Source organism: Macaca thibetana, chromosome 4 (assembly GCF_024542745.1).
Source record: "Macaca thibetana thibetana isolate TM-01 chromosome 4, ASM2454274v1, whole genome shotgun sequence".
Classification (NCBI taxonomy): domain Eukaryota; kingdom Metazoa; phylum Chordata; class Mammalia; order Primates; family Cercopithecidae; genus Macaca; species Macaca thibetana.
In genome coordinates, this window is record NC_065581.1 from 84,524,563 (window position 1) to 84,540,855 (window position 16,293).

Here is a 16,293-nt window from a genome sequence, read left to right on the forward strand (position 1 = left end):
GGGAGGAGTCCTTCCTTTTCCGTTGTTTGGAAGAATATCAAAAGAAATGGTACCAGTTTCTCCTTGTACCTCTGGTAGAATTCAGCTGGAAATCTGTCTGGTACTGGGCTTTTTTTGGTTGGTAGGCTATTTATTACTGCCTCTATTTCAGAACTCGTTATTAGTCTATTCAGGGATCCAACTTCTTCCTGATTCAGTCTTGGGAGGGTGTATGTGTCTAGGAATTTATCCATTTCTTCTAGATTTTCTTTTTTATTATTATTATACTTTAAGTTCTGGGATACATGTGCAGAACGTGCAGGTTTGTTAAATAGGTATACACATGCCATGGTGGTTTGTTGCACCTATCAACCTGTTATCTAAATTAGGTGTTTCTCCTAATGCTATCCCTCCCCTAGTCCCCCAACCCCCGACAGGCCCCAGCATGTGATGTTCCCCTCCCTGTGTCCATATGTTCTCATTGTTCAATGCCCACTTATGAGTGAGAACATGCGATGTTTGGTTTTGTGTGATCATAGCCCACTGCAGCCTCAAACTTCTGTTTCAAGCAATCCTCCTGCCTTGGCCTCCCAATTAGCTGGGACTATAGCCACATGCCACTGGACCTGGTTTTAGAATCTCTTTTTAACTTGAGTTTTCATGTGCCCTTAATTTTTAAAATTTTTTATTGATACATAAAAAATGTATATATTTGTGGGGTACATGTAATATTTTGATACATGTATATAATGTATAATGATCAAATCAGGGTAACTGGCATATCCATCACCTCAAATGTTTACTACTTCTTTGTGTTGGGAACATTCAGAATCCTCTCCTCTAGCTATTTTGAAATATAAAATACATTTTTGTTAACTATAGTTGCCCTACTGTGCCCTAGAATACTAGAACTTATTCCTCCTTTCTAACTGTAATTTTGTCCCTATCCACTGCCCTTCCCAGCCTCTAGTAACCACTATTCTCCTCCCTACTTATATGGGCATGATCTATGGGATCAACCCTTTTAGCTCCTACATGAGTGAAACATGGTATTTGTCTTTCTGTGTCTTGCTTACTTCATTTAACATAATGTCCTCCAGTTCAATCCATGTTGCTGTAAATGACAGGATTTCATTCTTTTTTATGGTTGAATGATATTCTATTGTGTAAATATACCACATTTTCTTTATCTGTTCTCCTGTTGGTGGACACTTAGGTTGTTTCCATATCTTGACTATTGTGAGTAGTGCTGTGATAAACATAGGAGTGCAGATATCTCTTTGAGATACTAATTTCCTTTCCTTTGGATATATGCCCAGTAGCGGGATTACTGGATCATATGGTATTTCTATTTTTAGTTTTTTTGAGGAGCCTTCATACTGTTTTCCATAATGACTTGCATTCCCATCAAACTTGCATTCCCATCAAAAGTGTATGAGTTCCCTTTCTCGGGCCGGGCGCGGTGACTCACGCCTGTAATCCCAGCACTTTGGGAGGCCGAGGTGGGTGGATTATGAGGTCAGGAGATTGAGACCATCCTGGCTAACATGGTGAAACCCTGTCTCTGCTAAAAAATACAAAAAATTAGCCAGGCATGGTGGCAGGCGCCTGTAGTCCCAGCTACTTGGGAAGCTGAGGTAGGAGAATGGCATGAACCCAGGAGGCGGAGCTTGCAGTGAGCGGAGATTGTGCCACTGCACTCCAGCGTGGGAGACAGTGAGACTCTGTCTCACACACACACACACACACACACACAAAAAGTTCCCTTTCTCTACATCCTCACCAGCATTTGTTGTTTTTTGTCTTTTTTATAATAGGCATTTTAACTGGGATGAGATGATAGCTGATTATGCATTTCCCTGATTATTAGTGACATTGAGCATTTCTTATATACCTTTGGCCATTTATATGTTTTATTCTAAGAAATGTCTCTTCAGATCATTTGCCCTTTTTAAAATTGGATTATTTGTTGTTTTTGTTTTGTTTTTGCTGAGCTGAGTTCCTTGTAAGTTCTGGATATTAATTCCTGAATGGATAGTTTGCAAATGTTTTCTCCCATTCTGTAGGTTGTCTCTTTCCTCTATTGATTGTTTCTTTTGCTGTGCAGAAGCTTTTTAGTTTGATATAATCCCATTTCTCTATTTTTGCTTTGGTTGCCTGGGCTTTTGAGGTCTTATCCAAAAGATCTTTGCCCAGACCAATGCCCTGAAGCATTCTCCTCTTTTCTTCCAGTAATTTCATAATTTTAGTTCTTACATTTAAGTCTTCATTTTGAGTTGATTTTTACATAAGGTGAGAGATAGAGGTCTAGTTTCATTCTTCTGCATATGGATATCCAGTTTTCCAAGCACCATTTATTGAGGAGACTGTCCTTTCTCCAGTGTGTGCTTTTGGCACCTTTGTAGAAAAATCAGTTGGCTGTAAATGTGTGGATTTATTTCTGAGTTCTGTATTCTAGTCTATTGGTCTCTGTGTTTTTATGCCAATACCATGCTCTTTTGGTTACTATAGCTTTGTAGCATATTTTGAAGTCAGGTAGTGTGATATCTCCAGATTTGTTCTCTTTGCTCAGGATTGTTTGGCTAATCTGGGTCTTTTGTGGTTCCACATGAATTTTAGGATTATTTTTCTATTTCTTGAAGAATGTCATTGGTATTATGATAGGGATTGTGCTGAATTTGTGGATTGCTTTGGGTAGTATCATGTGATTTTTTAATGTACCATTTCTTTATAAATGTGTGTATATATTTCCTTTGAATAAAAAATGAAAATGTGTGTGTGTGTGTGTGTGTGCGCGCGCACGCGTGTGTGTGTGTGTGTGTGTGTAATTTTGGAGCTATGATATAGCCACTTACCATAAAAAGTCTCAAAGCTACTTATGGCAAAAAAAAAAAAAAAAAAGGTATGTTTCACCCTTCAAATTACCACCAGATTGAGAGGCAGAGCAAGATGGCAGAATAGAACCCTCCAGTGATCATCCCCCGACAGGAACATCAAATTGAACAAGTATCTACATAAGAAAGCACCTTCATAAAAGAACTAAAAATCAGGAGAGCAATCGCAGTACCTTTTGTAAACATCATATCAAGGAAAGAGGTACTGAAGAGGGTAGGAAAGACAGTCTTTAATTGCCTATACTACCCTTCCCTCATGCCCCAGTAGCGGCCACGTGACACAGAGAGAGAATCTGTGTTCTTGGTGGAGGGAGAGTAAAGTGATTGTTGGGACTTTGCATTGGAATTCAGTGCTGCCCTGTCACAGCATAAAGCAGTACAGGGTAGAATTCAGCCAGTGCCCATGGCAGGAGCATTCAGACTAGCCCTAGCCAGAAGGGAATTGTCCATCTCAGCAGTTGGAACCTGAGTTCTGGCTAGCCCCAGTATCATGGGCTATAGTGTACTAGGGTCCTGATAAACTTGAAAGACAGTCTAGGCCACACTGACTACAGTTCCTGGGCAAGTCCTGGTGCCATGCTGGGCTCAGAGCCAATGGACTTGGGTGCATGTGACCCAGTGAGACACCAGCTGCAGTAGACAAGGGAGTGCTTGCATTACCCCTTTCCCAACTCTAGACAGTGCTGCTTGGAGTTCTGGGAGGAAAGGGAAGAGTACAGAGGACTTTGTCTTGCAATTTGGATACCAGCTTAGCCACAGTAAAATAAAGCTCCAAGCAGAGTCCTGAAGCCCCCATTCCAGGCCATAGTTTGTGGATGACATTTCTAGACCCACCCTGGGCCAGAAGGTAACCCATTGCCCTGAAGGCAAGGACCCAGTTTTGGCAGAATTCACCACCTGCTGACCAAAGAGCCCTTGGGTTTTGAATAAATATCAATAGTAGCCAGGCAGCACTCACCATGGGCCTTGGGCAAGACCCAGTACATGCTGGCTTCAGTGTGATCCACCACATTCATCGCTGTGGTGGCCACAAGGAGAGACTCTTTCTGTTTGAGGAAAGGAGAGGGATAGTAAAAACAACTTTATCTTGCAACTTGGATACCAGCTCAGTCACAGTATAATAAAGTGCAAAGCAAACTCCTAAAGTTCCTGTTTCTGGGCCTTAGCTCCTGAAGGGCATTTCTAGATCTGTCCTGGGCCAGTAAGAAATCCACTTCCCTGAAAGGGGAGGCCCAGTCCTGGCAGGACCTATCACTTGCTGACTAAAGAGCCCTTGAGCCTTGAATAAACATCAGCAGTCGCCAGAAAATAGTTGCCACAGTACCGAAACCCAGTACTGTGCTGGCTTCAGGTGTGACCCAGCACAGCCCCAGTGGTGGTGTCCAAGGGGGTGCTTGCATCACCTCTCCTCCCACTCCATTTGGCACAACATGGAGAGAGAGATTTTGTTTGCTTGGGAGAAAGTAAGGGAGGAGAAAAAGAGCCTCTGCCTAGTAATCCAGGGAATTCTCCCAATCTTACCCAAGACCACCAAGGCAGTACCTCTATGGGTCTGCAACAGTCATAGTGTTACTGGGCTTGGGGTGCCCCCTAATATACATATGGCTGCAATGACCAAAGACATAGATCACAACACTCAATTCCCTTTGAATACTTGGAAAGCCTTCTCAAGAAGGACAGGTACAAACAAGCCCAGATTGCTAAGATTAGAATAAATACCTAACTTGTCAATACCCAGACATTGACAAACATCCAGAAGCATCAAGACCATCCAGGAAAACGTGACCTCACCAAGCAAACTAAATAAGGCACCAGGGACCATTTCTGGAGTGACAGAGATATGTGGCCTTTCAGACAGAATTCAAAATAGCTGTTTTGAGGAAGCTCAGTGAAATCCAAGATAATGCAGAGAAGGAATTGAGAATCCCATCAGATAAATTTAACAAAGAGATTGAAATAATTAAAACCAGGAAGTTCTGGATCTGAAAAATCTGACAAATCAAAGAATGTATCAAAGTCTCTCAATAAATACTTGACCAAGCAGAAGAAACAATTGGTGAGCTCGAAGACAGGCTATTTGAAAATACATAGTCAGAGGAGTCAAAAGAAGAAAGAATAAAAAATAATACGGCACATTTACAGGATCTAAAAAATAGCCTCAAAAGGACAAATCCAAGAGTTATTGACCAGCGGGGTGCGGTGGCTCAAGCCTGTAATCCCAGCACTTCGGGAGGCCGAGACGGGCGGATCACGAGGTCAGGAGATCGAGACCATCCTGGCTAACACGGTGAAACCCTGCCTCTACTAAAAAATACAAAAAACTAGCTGGGCGAGGTGGCGGGCACCTGTAGTCCCAGCTACTCGGGAGGCTGAGGCAGGAGAATGGCGTAAACCCGGGAGGCGGAGCTTGCAGTGAGCTGAGATCCGGCCACTGCACTCCAGCCTGGGCAGCAGAGCGAGACTCCGTCTCAAAAAAAAAAAAAAAAAAAAAAAAAAGAGTTATTGACCATGAGGAGGTAGAGAAGAGATAGGGGTAGAAAGTTTATTCAAAGAGGTATTAACAAATAATTTCCCAAACATAGAGAAAAATATCAAAATTCAAGTATAAGAAGGTTATAAAATGCCAAGCAGATTTAACCCAAATACTACCTCAAGAAATTTAATAATCAGACTCCTAAAGGTCAGGGATAAAGGATCCTAAAAACAGCAAGAGAAAAGAAAGAAATAACATATACAGGAGCTCCAATACATCTGGCAGCAGATTTCTCTGTGGAAACTTTACAGGCCAGGAGAGAATGGCATGACATACTTAAAGTGCTGAAGGAAAAAAACAAAACAAAACAAAACAAAACAAAACAACTTTTATCCTAGAATAGTATATGTCTGGTGAAAATATCCTTCAAACATGAAAGAGAAATAAAGACTTTCTCAGACAAATGAAAGATGAAGGATTTCATCACCACCAGACCTGTTCTACAAGAAAAGTTAAAGGGAGTTCTTCAATCTGAAAGAAAAGGATGTTAACAAGCAATAACAAATCATCTGAAGGCATAAAACTCATTAATAGTAAGTACACAGACAAATACAAAATGTTATAACGCTGTCATTGTGGGGTGTAAACTATTTATATCTCGAGTAGGAAGACTAAAAGAATAACCTATCAAAAATAATAACTACAACAACTTTTAAAGACATAGATAGTATAATAAGATTTAAATAGAAACAACAAAAAGTTAAGTGGCGGTGGGGGGGGGGTGGGGTTTTTATCAGTTTTTTCTTTGCTTGTTTTTGCAATCAGAGTTAAGTTGTCATCAGTTTAAAATAATGGGTTATAAGATGTTACTTGCAAGCCTCTTGGTAACTTTGAATTTTAAAACGTACAATAGATACGCAAAAATGTAAAGTAGGAAATTGAAACATACCACCAAAGAAACCCACTTTCACAAAACAGAAGACAGGAAGGAAGGAAGAAAGAGAAGGCCACAAAACAACCAGAAAACAAATCACAAAATGGCAATAATAAACCCTTATTTATCAATAATAACACTGAATTAAATAGACTAAACGACTCTCCAGTCAAAAGACAGAGTAGCTGAATGGATTTAAAAAAACAAAACCCAATGATCTGTTGCCTACAAGAAGCACACTTCACCTATAAAGACAAACATAGACTGAAAATAAAGGGATGAAAAAAGTTATTCCATGCAAATGAAAACCAAAAAACAGCAGGATTGGCCATACTTGTATCAGACAAAATAGATTTTAAGACAACAACTATAAAAAGACACAGGGAAGGTCATTATATGATAAATGTATCAATTCAGCAAGAGGATGTAATAGTTATTAATATATATGCACCCAACACTGGAGTATCCAGACATATGAAACAAATATTAGAACTAAAGAGAGAAATAGATGCCAATACAATAATAGCTGGAGACTTCAACATCCCACTTCAGCATTGGATATATCTTCCAGACAGAAAACCAGCAAAGAAACAAGACTTAATCTGCACTGTAGACCAAATTGACCAAATACAGAACATTTTGTCCAAAGGCGACAGAATACATATTCTTCTTCTTAGCACAAGGATCAGTCTCAAGGATAAGACAAAATACAAAATAATTTTTGTATTTTTGTAGAGACTGGGTTTTGCAATGTTGGCCAGGCTGGACTCGAACTCCTGACCTCAAGTCATCCACCCACTTCGGCCTCCCAAAGTGCTGGGATTACAGGTGTGAGCCATCACACCCAGACTGGAACTTTGGAAACCATATAAACACATAGAAATTAAGCAAGACACTCCTTAATGACCAATGGATCAGTGAAGGAATTAAGGAAATTAAATTTCTTGAAACAATGAAAGTGGAAACACAAAAGCAGTACTAAGAGAGAAGCTTATAGCAATAACCATCTACATGAAAACAGTAGAAAGATATCAAATAAAAAACCCAAGCATGCATCTTAAAAAACTGGAAAAGCAAGAGCAAACCACACCCAAAATTAGTAGATGAAAAGAAATAATAAAGATCAGAGCAGAAATAAATGAAATTGAAATGAAAAAAATATAAAAGATCAATAAAATGAAAAGGTACTTTTTAAAAAAAGATAAAATAGACAAATTGTTAGCCAATAGTTACACTTTAGCCAGGCTAGGAAAACATGAGAGAAGACCCAAAGAAAATCAAAGATAAAAAAGGAGACATTACAACTGATATCACAAAAATTCAAAGGACCATTAGAGGCTACTATGAGCAACTACATGCCAATAAATTGGAAAACTCAGAAGAAATAAATTCATAGACACATCAAACCTACCAAGATTGAACCATGAAGAAATACAAAACCTGAATAGATGAATAACAAGTAAGGAGATGAAACCCTTAATAAAAGGTCTCCCAGCAAAGAGAAGCCAGGGACCCAGTGGCTTCACTGCTGAATTCTACCAAACATTTAAAGAAGAATGAATATCAGTCCTTCTCAAACTCTTTCAAAAAGTAGAGGAAGAGGGAATACTTCCAAACTCATTCTACAAGGCAAGTATTATGCTGATACCAAAACCAGGCAAAGACACATCAAAAAAAGAAAACTGCAGGTCAGTATTGCTGATGAACATTGATGTGAAATCCTTAACAAAATACTAACAAACTGAATTCAACAACACATTAAAAAGATCTTTCATTATGACCAAGTGGGATTCATCCCATAGATGCAAGGATAGTTCAACATATGCAAATCAATGTGATACATCATGTCAGCAGAATGAAGACAAAAACCATATGACCATTTTAATTGATGCTGAAAAAGCATTTGATAAAATTCAACATCATTCTATGATTTAAAAACCTCAAAAAAAAACTGGGCATAGAAGGAATATACCTCAACACAATAAAAGCCATATACGGCAGACCCACAGGTAGTATACTGAACGGGGAAAAATGAAAGCCTTTCCTCTGAGATCTGGAACAAGACAAATATGTCCACTTTAAACACTGTTATTCAACATAGTACTAGAATTCCTAGCTAGAGCAATCAGACAATGGAAAGAAATGAAGACATCCACCTTGGAAAGGAAGAAGTCAAATTATGCTTGTTTGCAGATGATATGATCTTACATTTGGAAAAACCTTAAGACTCCACCAAAAAACTAATACAACTGATAAACAAATACAGTAAAGTTGCAGAATACAAAATCAACATACAAAAATTAGTAGCATCTCTGTATGCCAACAGCAAAGAATCTGAAAAAAGTCAAGAAAGTAATCCCATTTTCAATAGCCACAAATAAAATTAAATACCTAGGAATAAACTTAACCAAAGAAGTGAAAGATCTCTATGAAGATAACTATGAAACATTGAAGAAAGAAACTGAAGTTGGCTGAACGTGGTGGCTCACGCTTGTAATCCCAGCACTTTGGGAGGCTGAGGTGGGCGGATCATGAGGTCAGGGGATCGAAACCATCCTGGTTAACACAGTGAAATCCCATCTCTACTAAAAATACAAAAAAATTAGCCAGGCATGGTGGCGGGCACCTGTAGTCCCAGCTACTCGGGAGGCTGAGGCAGAAGAATGGTGTGAACTTGGGAGGCGGGGCTTGCAGTGAGCCGAGATGGCGCCACTGCACTCCAGCTTGGGTGACAGAGTGAGACTCCGTCTCAAAAACAAACAAACAAACAAACAAAAAACAGAAAAGAAAGAAAAAAGAAATTGAAGAGGACACAAAGCAACATATTAATTGATTGGAAAAATTAATATTGTTAAAATGTTCATATTACTCAAGCATCTACAGATTCAATGCAATCCCTATCAAAATACCAATGACATAAATAGAAAAAATAACCTTACAACTTATATGGAATCACAAAAGACCCAACTTATATGGAACCACAAAAGACCCTGAATAGCCAAGCCATCCTAAGTAAAAAGAACAAAACTGGAGAAATCACATTACCTAATCTCAAATTATACTACAGAGCTATAGTAAGCAAAATAGCATGGTACTGGCATAAAAACAAGACACAGACCAATGGAACAGAATAGATAACCTAGAAATAAATCCATACATGTACTGTGAACTCATTTTAAATAAAGGTGCCAAGAATATATATTGGAGAAAGGACAGTCTCTTCAACAAATGTTGCTGGGAAAACTGGATATCCATGTGCAGAAGAATGAAACTAGACCCTGTCTCTTGCCATATACAAGAATCAAATCAAAGTGGATTAAAGACTTAAATCTGAGACTTCAAACTATGAAACTATTAATACTACAAGAAAACATTGGGGAAACTCTCCAGGACATTGGACTGGGCAAAGATTTTTTGGGTAATTCCCCACCAGCACAGACAACCAAAGCAAAAATGGACAAATGTGATCACATCAAGTTAAAAAACTTCTGCACAGCGAAGGAAACAACAAAGTGAAGAGACAACTCACAGAATGGGAGAAAATATTTGCAAACTATCCATCTGATAAGGGACTAATAACCAGAATATATAAGGAGCTCAAACAACTCAATTAGGAAGGAATCTAGTAATCCAACTGAAAAATAGGCAAAAGATCTGGATAGACATTTCTCAAAAGAAGATATACAAATGGCAAATAGATATATGAAAAGGTGCTCAACATCACTGATCATCAGGGAAATGCAAATCAAAACCATAATGAGATATCATCCCATCCCAGTTAAAATGGCTTATATCAAAAAGACAGGCAATAACGAATGCTGGTGAGGATATGGAGAAAGGGAACCCTAGTACACTGTTGGTGGGAATGTAAATTAGTAAGCCACCATGGAGAACAGTATAGAAGTTCCTAAAAAAACCTAAATATAGAAATACCATATGATCCTGCAATCCCACTGCTAGATGTATATCCAAAAGAAAGGAAATCAGTATATCAAAGAGGTATCTGCACTCCCATATTTATTACAGCACTATCCACAGTAGCCAAGATTTGGAAGCAACCCATGTATCCATCAAAGACAACTGGATAATCACCTGATGTGATTATTACACATTGTGTGCCTGTATCAAAATATCTCATGTACCTGATAATTATGTACACCTACTATGTACCCATAAAAATTAAAAAATATTACCAAATTAAGTTTGCCAAGTCAGTAGTTCTCAAATTTGTTCAAATTGTAGAGTTCCTGGAGCTGGTAATTCATTTTGATGAGTATTATAATTGTTGCTATCTTAAGTTTAACACATGTAATTTTTTGCTTAATTAGATGTTATACAAAATTCTAATTTAGAACAAATGATTGCAGGAGCCAACTACTTTGAAAAATTATGAGGGGAAAATTTACAATAGAAAATTTTAATAATTTTTCTGCAAATTAGAAAATGCCTTTCATTTTACTCTGAATTCAAAATTCTTCTGTTTTTTGTCTGTAAGATGAAATCCAAATTTGGGGGACTGGTGTTTGGGGCATACATGTCTTTTTATCCTTCTATTTCTACTAATTCCCTCCATGACCTCTCTGGCAGAAAAACTGTGAGATACATACTGGTCTTAAACTTGTTCTATATGGCCTAGTCTTCTATTTGTTAAAAGATAGTTTTCAAAAATGGGTAAAATTGTTGTCATGCAGATATGAAACTGAACATGTGTTAAGAGTAATCTATTCATTAATCAATGAGGGGACCAGGTAGATGTTATAACCAGTTCAAAAGAGAACCCTAAGAACAGACACATTTATAGATCAGGAATATTCAAATGAATGTGTAAATGGAGGCAACACTGATTTTTCCACGTGGGGAAAGGGAGTCAGCTGAACTTCTACAGACAGGATAGACTGCGTGTCTACAGAAATTATTTAGTCTTGCTATCACTCATTTATAACTTACAGAGTTGTAAGATAGCCCAAGGACAGTGAAAGCATAGAATCAGATGACTGAAAAGGTATGTTGTATGTGGATAATGCATAGTTTTCCACTAAAGCATAATTTTTTCCTATACACTTGGTCTTGTTTTTTCCTGTCTTTCTGGATATTTAATTCCCAGCTGACCTTTAATATCTGCAGAAATGAGTTTTCTCCCTGTCTTTTTCACGTAGTCCTTACTGTCTAATTATTTACTTGCCATTTACTTGTATGGTACAGTATTGTTAACTATCTTTTTAGCATTTTTTAAATCTACTTAACTATATCATAAGATAATTTTATAGTCAGAAATTATATCAAATGTTAGACACTCAGTGATTATCTGTTGTTTGGAAAGAATATCTTCTCCCTCCTTTTTACTGTGACCTAAGTTCCTTAAACCTCTACCACTCCCTCCAACAACGTCAACAATGTCATGTTCAGCACTATTATGTCTTGTGTAGCCTGGAATTAGTGAATTCTTAATATTGGATTCCCCAGAAGAAAATCAGTATATTCAACTAAAAACAAAGCAAAAACCTTGGTTGACAACCTGCTATGTAGGCATAGCTTGAGTTCAACATATGTCTTAAAGAGGTTTTGATAGTCTAAATAGGTGTGATTTTTACCTAATGTTTAATAGCTATTTTCCATTTCTATCCACTTTCAACAGGTATTTACTTATGTTATCAGTTGTGCAAAGTGGGGAGGGATATTTGACTTGGGAATGAGGGAAGTTTTCTGCTTCCAAAATACACGTCCTACAGAAAACCAAACACCGCATGTTCTCATTTATAAGTGGGAGCTAAAAATTGGGTATGCATGGACATAAAGGTGGGACCAGTAGACACTGGAGACTGCAACAGTAGAAAAAGTGGGAGGGGGGCATAGGCTGAAAAATGAACTATTGGGTACTGAGCTCACTGCCTGGGTGATGGGTTCAATCCTACCACAAATCTCAGCATCGTGTGATATACCGTTGTAACAAACCTGCACATGTGCCCCCCTGAATCTAAAATGAAAGTTAAAAATAAATACCCCCTACATAAACAAAATCATGAAGCCGTAATTCCCAGAAAAACAATTATATTCAGCTCATTAATTATGTGCTTATTTTCTTTATTGGTATTTACAAGTATATTCCATGTCCAAAAATTCTTGTTTTTTAAGTGTTTTGTCAGTTTTAGCTAAATATTTTAGTTATCGGTAAATAATGTTTATTTTTTCCAAGCACTAATTACAAAACTCCACTTCTTTAGATGAGAGATGCTGACAAACATTATATAAAACCAATTACAAAATGTGAAAGTAGCACACAGACGGATACACACATACTGCCACCAACAATTGTGAGATCATATGAGTGGAATGAATGGGAATTAAGAAGAAAAGCTATAAAATTGGTTTGTAACAATATTTTCTAAAATTATATGTTGGGGAATTTTAATCTGTTGTTAAAGAGTTGGTAAATTATTTATATAAAATAACGAGTTTTATACAGTGTTCTTTGCTAACAAAAATATAATTTATAATTTGCTAGGTTTACATTATAAGATTGTCTTCTAATTTTAAGCATATGTAGAACAATGGTAATTTATCTATCTATCTATCTATCTATCTATCTATCTATCTATCTATCTATCTATCTATCTGTCATCAGTTTTAAAACTTGGTGCTAGTATTTAAAGCACTCCCAACTTCCTTTAATCACTTAAGGTATACCATTCTTTTTTTTTTTGTTTTTTGGACCTTTTCTATTAAAGCATAGATATTTTCCTCTGAACAACGTATTATCTCCAGACCCTGAGCACTCTCATCCTTCTGATTCTCAGTCACCTTAATTACAATATACCTACCCTTAAAGCCTGTCTTCGAAACTCTCATCCCTGTCCAATTCAGTGAAATTCCCCCCACCAACCCCTCTTTATAGTATCTTGTCATTTTAAACAACGAATATTTATAGTATGGAAAAAATAAAATCTTTTATGTCTGTAGCCCCTTTTTAGTATATTTTATCCATCTCTTTAACTGAAATCAGGTGTGGAAATAAAATGCCTACCCAAATGTGAACAAAGGGAGGCTATTTATTTAGAGCTTGCTATAGCAAGGGAGTCAGACACTGTCACTTGTTTGGTAGACTGAAAGCATGCAGAGGAGTAGGAAAGCTTTATAGTCAGAAAAGGGGGAAGCCTTTAGGTGTTCTCTGATTGTAGGTTGTTAACATGAGAAAACTGGAGGCAGGCTAACTAGAAGCAGGGCATTTTATGTGATTGGTTTGGTGAGCATATCTAGGTTTCTCTGGTTGGTCCTGAGTTGGGGGAGAAGGATCCAAAACATGGAGAAGCTGGCTAAGTCCTCAACATTCTGGGTCAATTGCTACAGCTACAGAGGTTGAGACTGGCTTCCCCGACTGGTCGATACAGAGGCTGCAAGTTAAGGAGTTCTATTGTCACATATGGTCTAGCCTTTGTCCATTTGTATATTCAGTCTCTCACAGGCTTCCCATTGACCACATTATTTCCTTTGCTACTCACTCTGGTGGCAGCTTTTCAGTTTCCTGGCTTGAGGAAGGATCAGTTTCCCTATATATCTTCCAGATCATTGTTCCATTAGTATTCCTTCTTATCAGTTACTCTTCTGTAGTTCAAGAAATGCCCAATCCCCATATTATTTTCTATTATCTACTAAACTCACTTGAGTTCATCAGACTTATTAGGTAACATATATATCCCACTACTTTGTTCTTCATGGGCTAATTGTCTAGCAAGTGATATTGTTACATTAAAAATATTTCAGTACCTCCTTGTAAGTGGTGTAACAGAAATGAAATGAAAATTCTACTAAATTAACATAGGTGATATTTTAGGTTGCTTTTGAGATACAAATAGGCAAAGAGGAGGAGGGAAATGATGGCTGGATAGGATATGAGAGATAGAGGTGGCAACATAGGTATGGACTGGAAATGTTAAGAGAATGGGGTATTCAGGGGTCTGAACTTCACACTGACTGAGCCCTCTCTTCCCATTCCTCAATCTCCACTTAATTCTGACTCTCACCTTGGGCCTTATTATTCCCTAGAACTGTATTATATTGAATGCCAGCTCCCCAAGTGTCACCTACCCAACCTGTGGATAAGACAAAGCTGAGTTTACTGCTTATAGCCATAAGGGAAAACACCACCTCAACAGTGCTTTGGCAGTGTCTCAGAAGAGGAACTGCAAAGTCAGAATTTATTGAGAATTTGAAGTTTGCTAAGGCAGGTCTTCCAATGACTGAGGCGGACTGGGGGTAGGATGGAGGTTTGAATCGGATTGGGTAAGGATCATGAAAAAGCAGTCCAGCATTGGTGGGAAGAGCAAGAAGATTTTTTGAGGCAAGGGATGCAGACTCTTAGGACTGAAACTGTGTGCCGATGCTTACTACTGAAGAGTTGACACATCTTTGAGGTAGTACTGAAATGAGCAATCAAGTTATTTGCTTAGGCAAGAGTCTCTTGGAATGGTAAAATTATGCTAATGAAGACAGTGGAATAGTAAAGTCTTATTAATGTGGACAATAACCTGGGTGTTGGGGAGTAGTTTCGGTTCTCAGTCATCTGCAGTATCTCAAACTCTGAAAATGTTTCCTCTAATTCCAGGTGTCTCCTTCTTCACTCACATGCTATAATGCCTTCTAAGGTTTTTCTTGGCCTTTACTATAACCGCAGCAACCTTATTCTTCTTTTTATAAGCTCCTCCTTGCTTCCCAGCCTGAGTAATCTGTTTAACCTCACATTTACTAGTAATCTATAAAGGGAGTAAGCAAAATGTAGAATACTGTAAAATACAAATGGAAAGCATCAGACTCTTTTATGTTAAAAATCTAGGGTGAAGCCCATTTTTAAAAGATAATACTGTATATAAATCTTAAATTTTTGTCAAAAAAAATATAGTGGAAAAATCCAAGTTATAAGAATCTCAAAGTATAATAATGAAGGAATTAGATTATATTAACAAATAACTGGTTGAGTTCACTGTAATTTTGAATCTGTATGTTTTTTGAGGTCAATTTTCAACATTTTACATATTTTTCTACTTCTTGGTAAGGGATATTTAATTTTCTGTTATGTTCTAGATTTTCCAGTGTTTTATAGAAAAAATGCTATGTTATGGAATTAATTTCTTGTGGATTGAAGACAAAAATAGGCAGATATTAACTGGTATCTGATAATATTTCAGGTTATTTGTTCTTTAGAGAAATGTTAATTCCTGTATTCTCTTTCTCTTTAGGCTAATTTGCACCAGAAAGTTACTCACTCAGTACAAACTGATCTCAGTCACTTGAGAAGAGAAAATTGTTCCCAGGTGTACCCTCCAAAGGACACTAGCACCCAGTCCATGAGGGAAGACAGCACTGGGGTGCCCAGGCCTCAGATTTACCTGGCTGGTCTTCGTGGAGGAAAGAGTGAAATCACCGATGAGGTCAAGGTGAATTTAACTAGAGCTGTGGATGAAACCTAATTAGAAACAACGTTTTAAAGTAGATGCTACTCAATTATGAACACTAGCAAGTACTTAAAGGTATATTAACATCTATAAAAATTAATTTTGTGGGGTGGCACATTCATTGGTTGTATGTTTATTGGGTTCCCACATTTTATCAAACTGTTTTCTGTAATACAGTTTTCATTCTGTTGAAAAATAAAACTGTCCATTTATCTTTTATTTGTTAGAAAAAGTTTGTCAGCATTAAGATTGAAATTATAACATTTAGATAGAAATATATTATAAGATTATTACTGGAATAGAAGTCTATTTCTAAACCATATTTAGTGTTAAACATTACAAACTTAAAACCTAATCAATATTTTCAGCTTTATTAGCTATTAAATGTTACCATAGATTAAACTGATACGTAACAAAACCTTACTAATTTGGAACAATTGGAGCAAAGGTCCACGTGATGTTTTTTTCTCTTTCTTTCTTTTTTTTTTTTTTTTGAGACAGGACCTTGCTCTGTCACCTAGGCTGGAATGCAGTGATATAATCACAGCTCACCACAGCCTCAACTTC

At 37.5% G+C, this 16,293-nt stretch overlaps 1 protein-coding gene across 4 annotated transcripts in view; it reads left to right on the forward strand.

Moving 5' to 3' along the window:
• Window positions 1-15,945, forward strand: part of CFAP206 (cilia and flagella associated protein 206) — a 55,064-nt gene extending 39,119 nt beyond the window's left edge. For all 4 annotated transcript variants that reach the window (XM_050788058.1, XM_050788057.1, XM_050788059.1 and 1 more), the window contains exons 12-13: window positions 12,502-12,645; window positions 15,511-15,945. In XM_050788058.1, the coding sequence (XP_050644015.1) occupies window positions 12,502-12,645; window positions 15,511-15,741 (375 nt within the window). In that variant the 3' untranslated portion in view covers window positions 15,742-15,945. The remainder of the gene's footprint in view (window positions 1-12,501; window positions 12,646-15,510) is intronic.
• The last annotated feature ends 348 nt before the right edge of the window (window positions 15,946-16,293 follow it).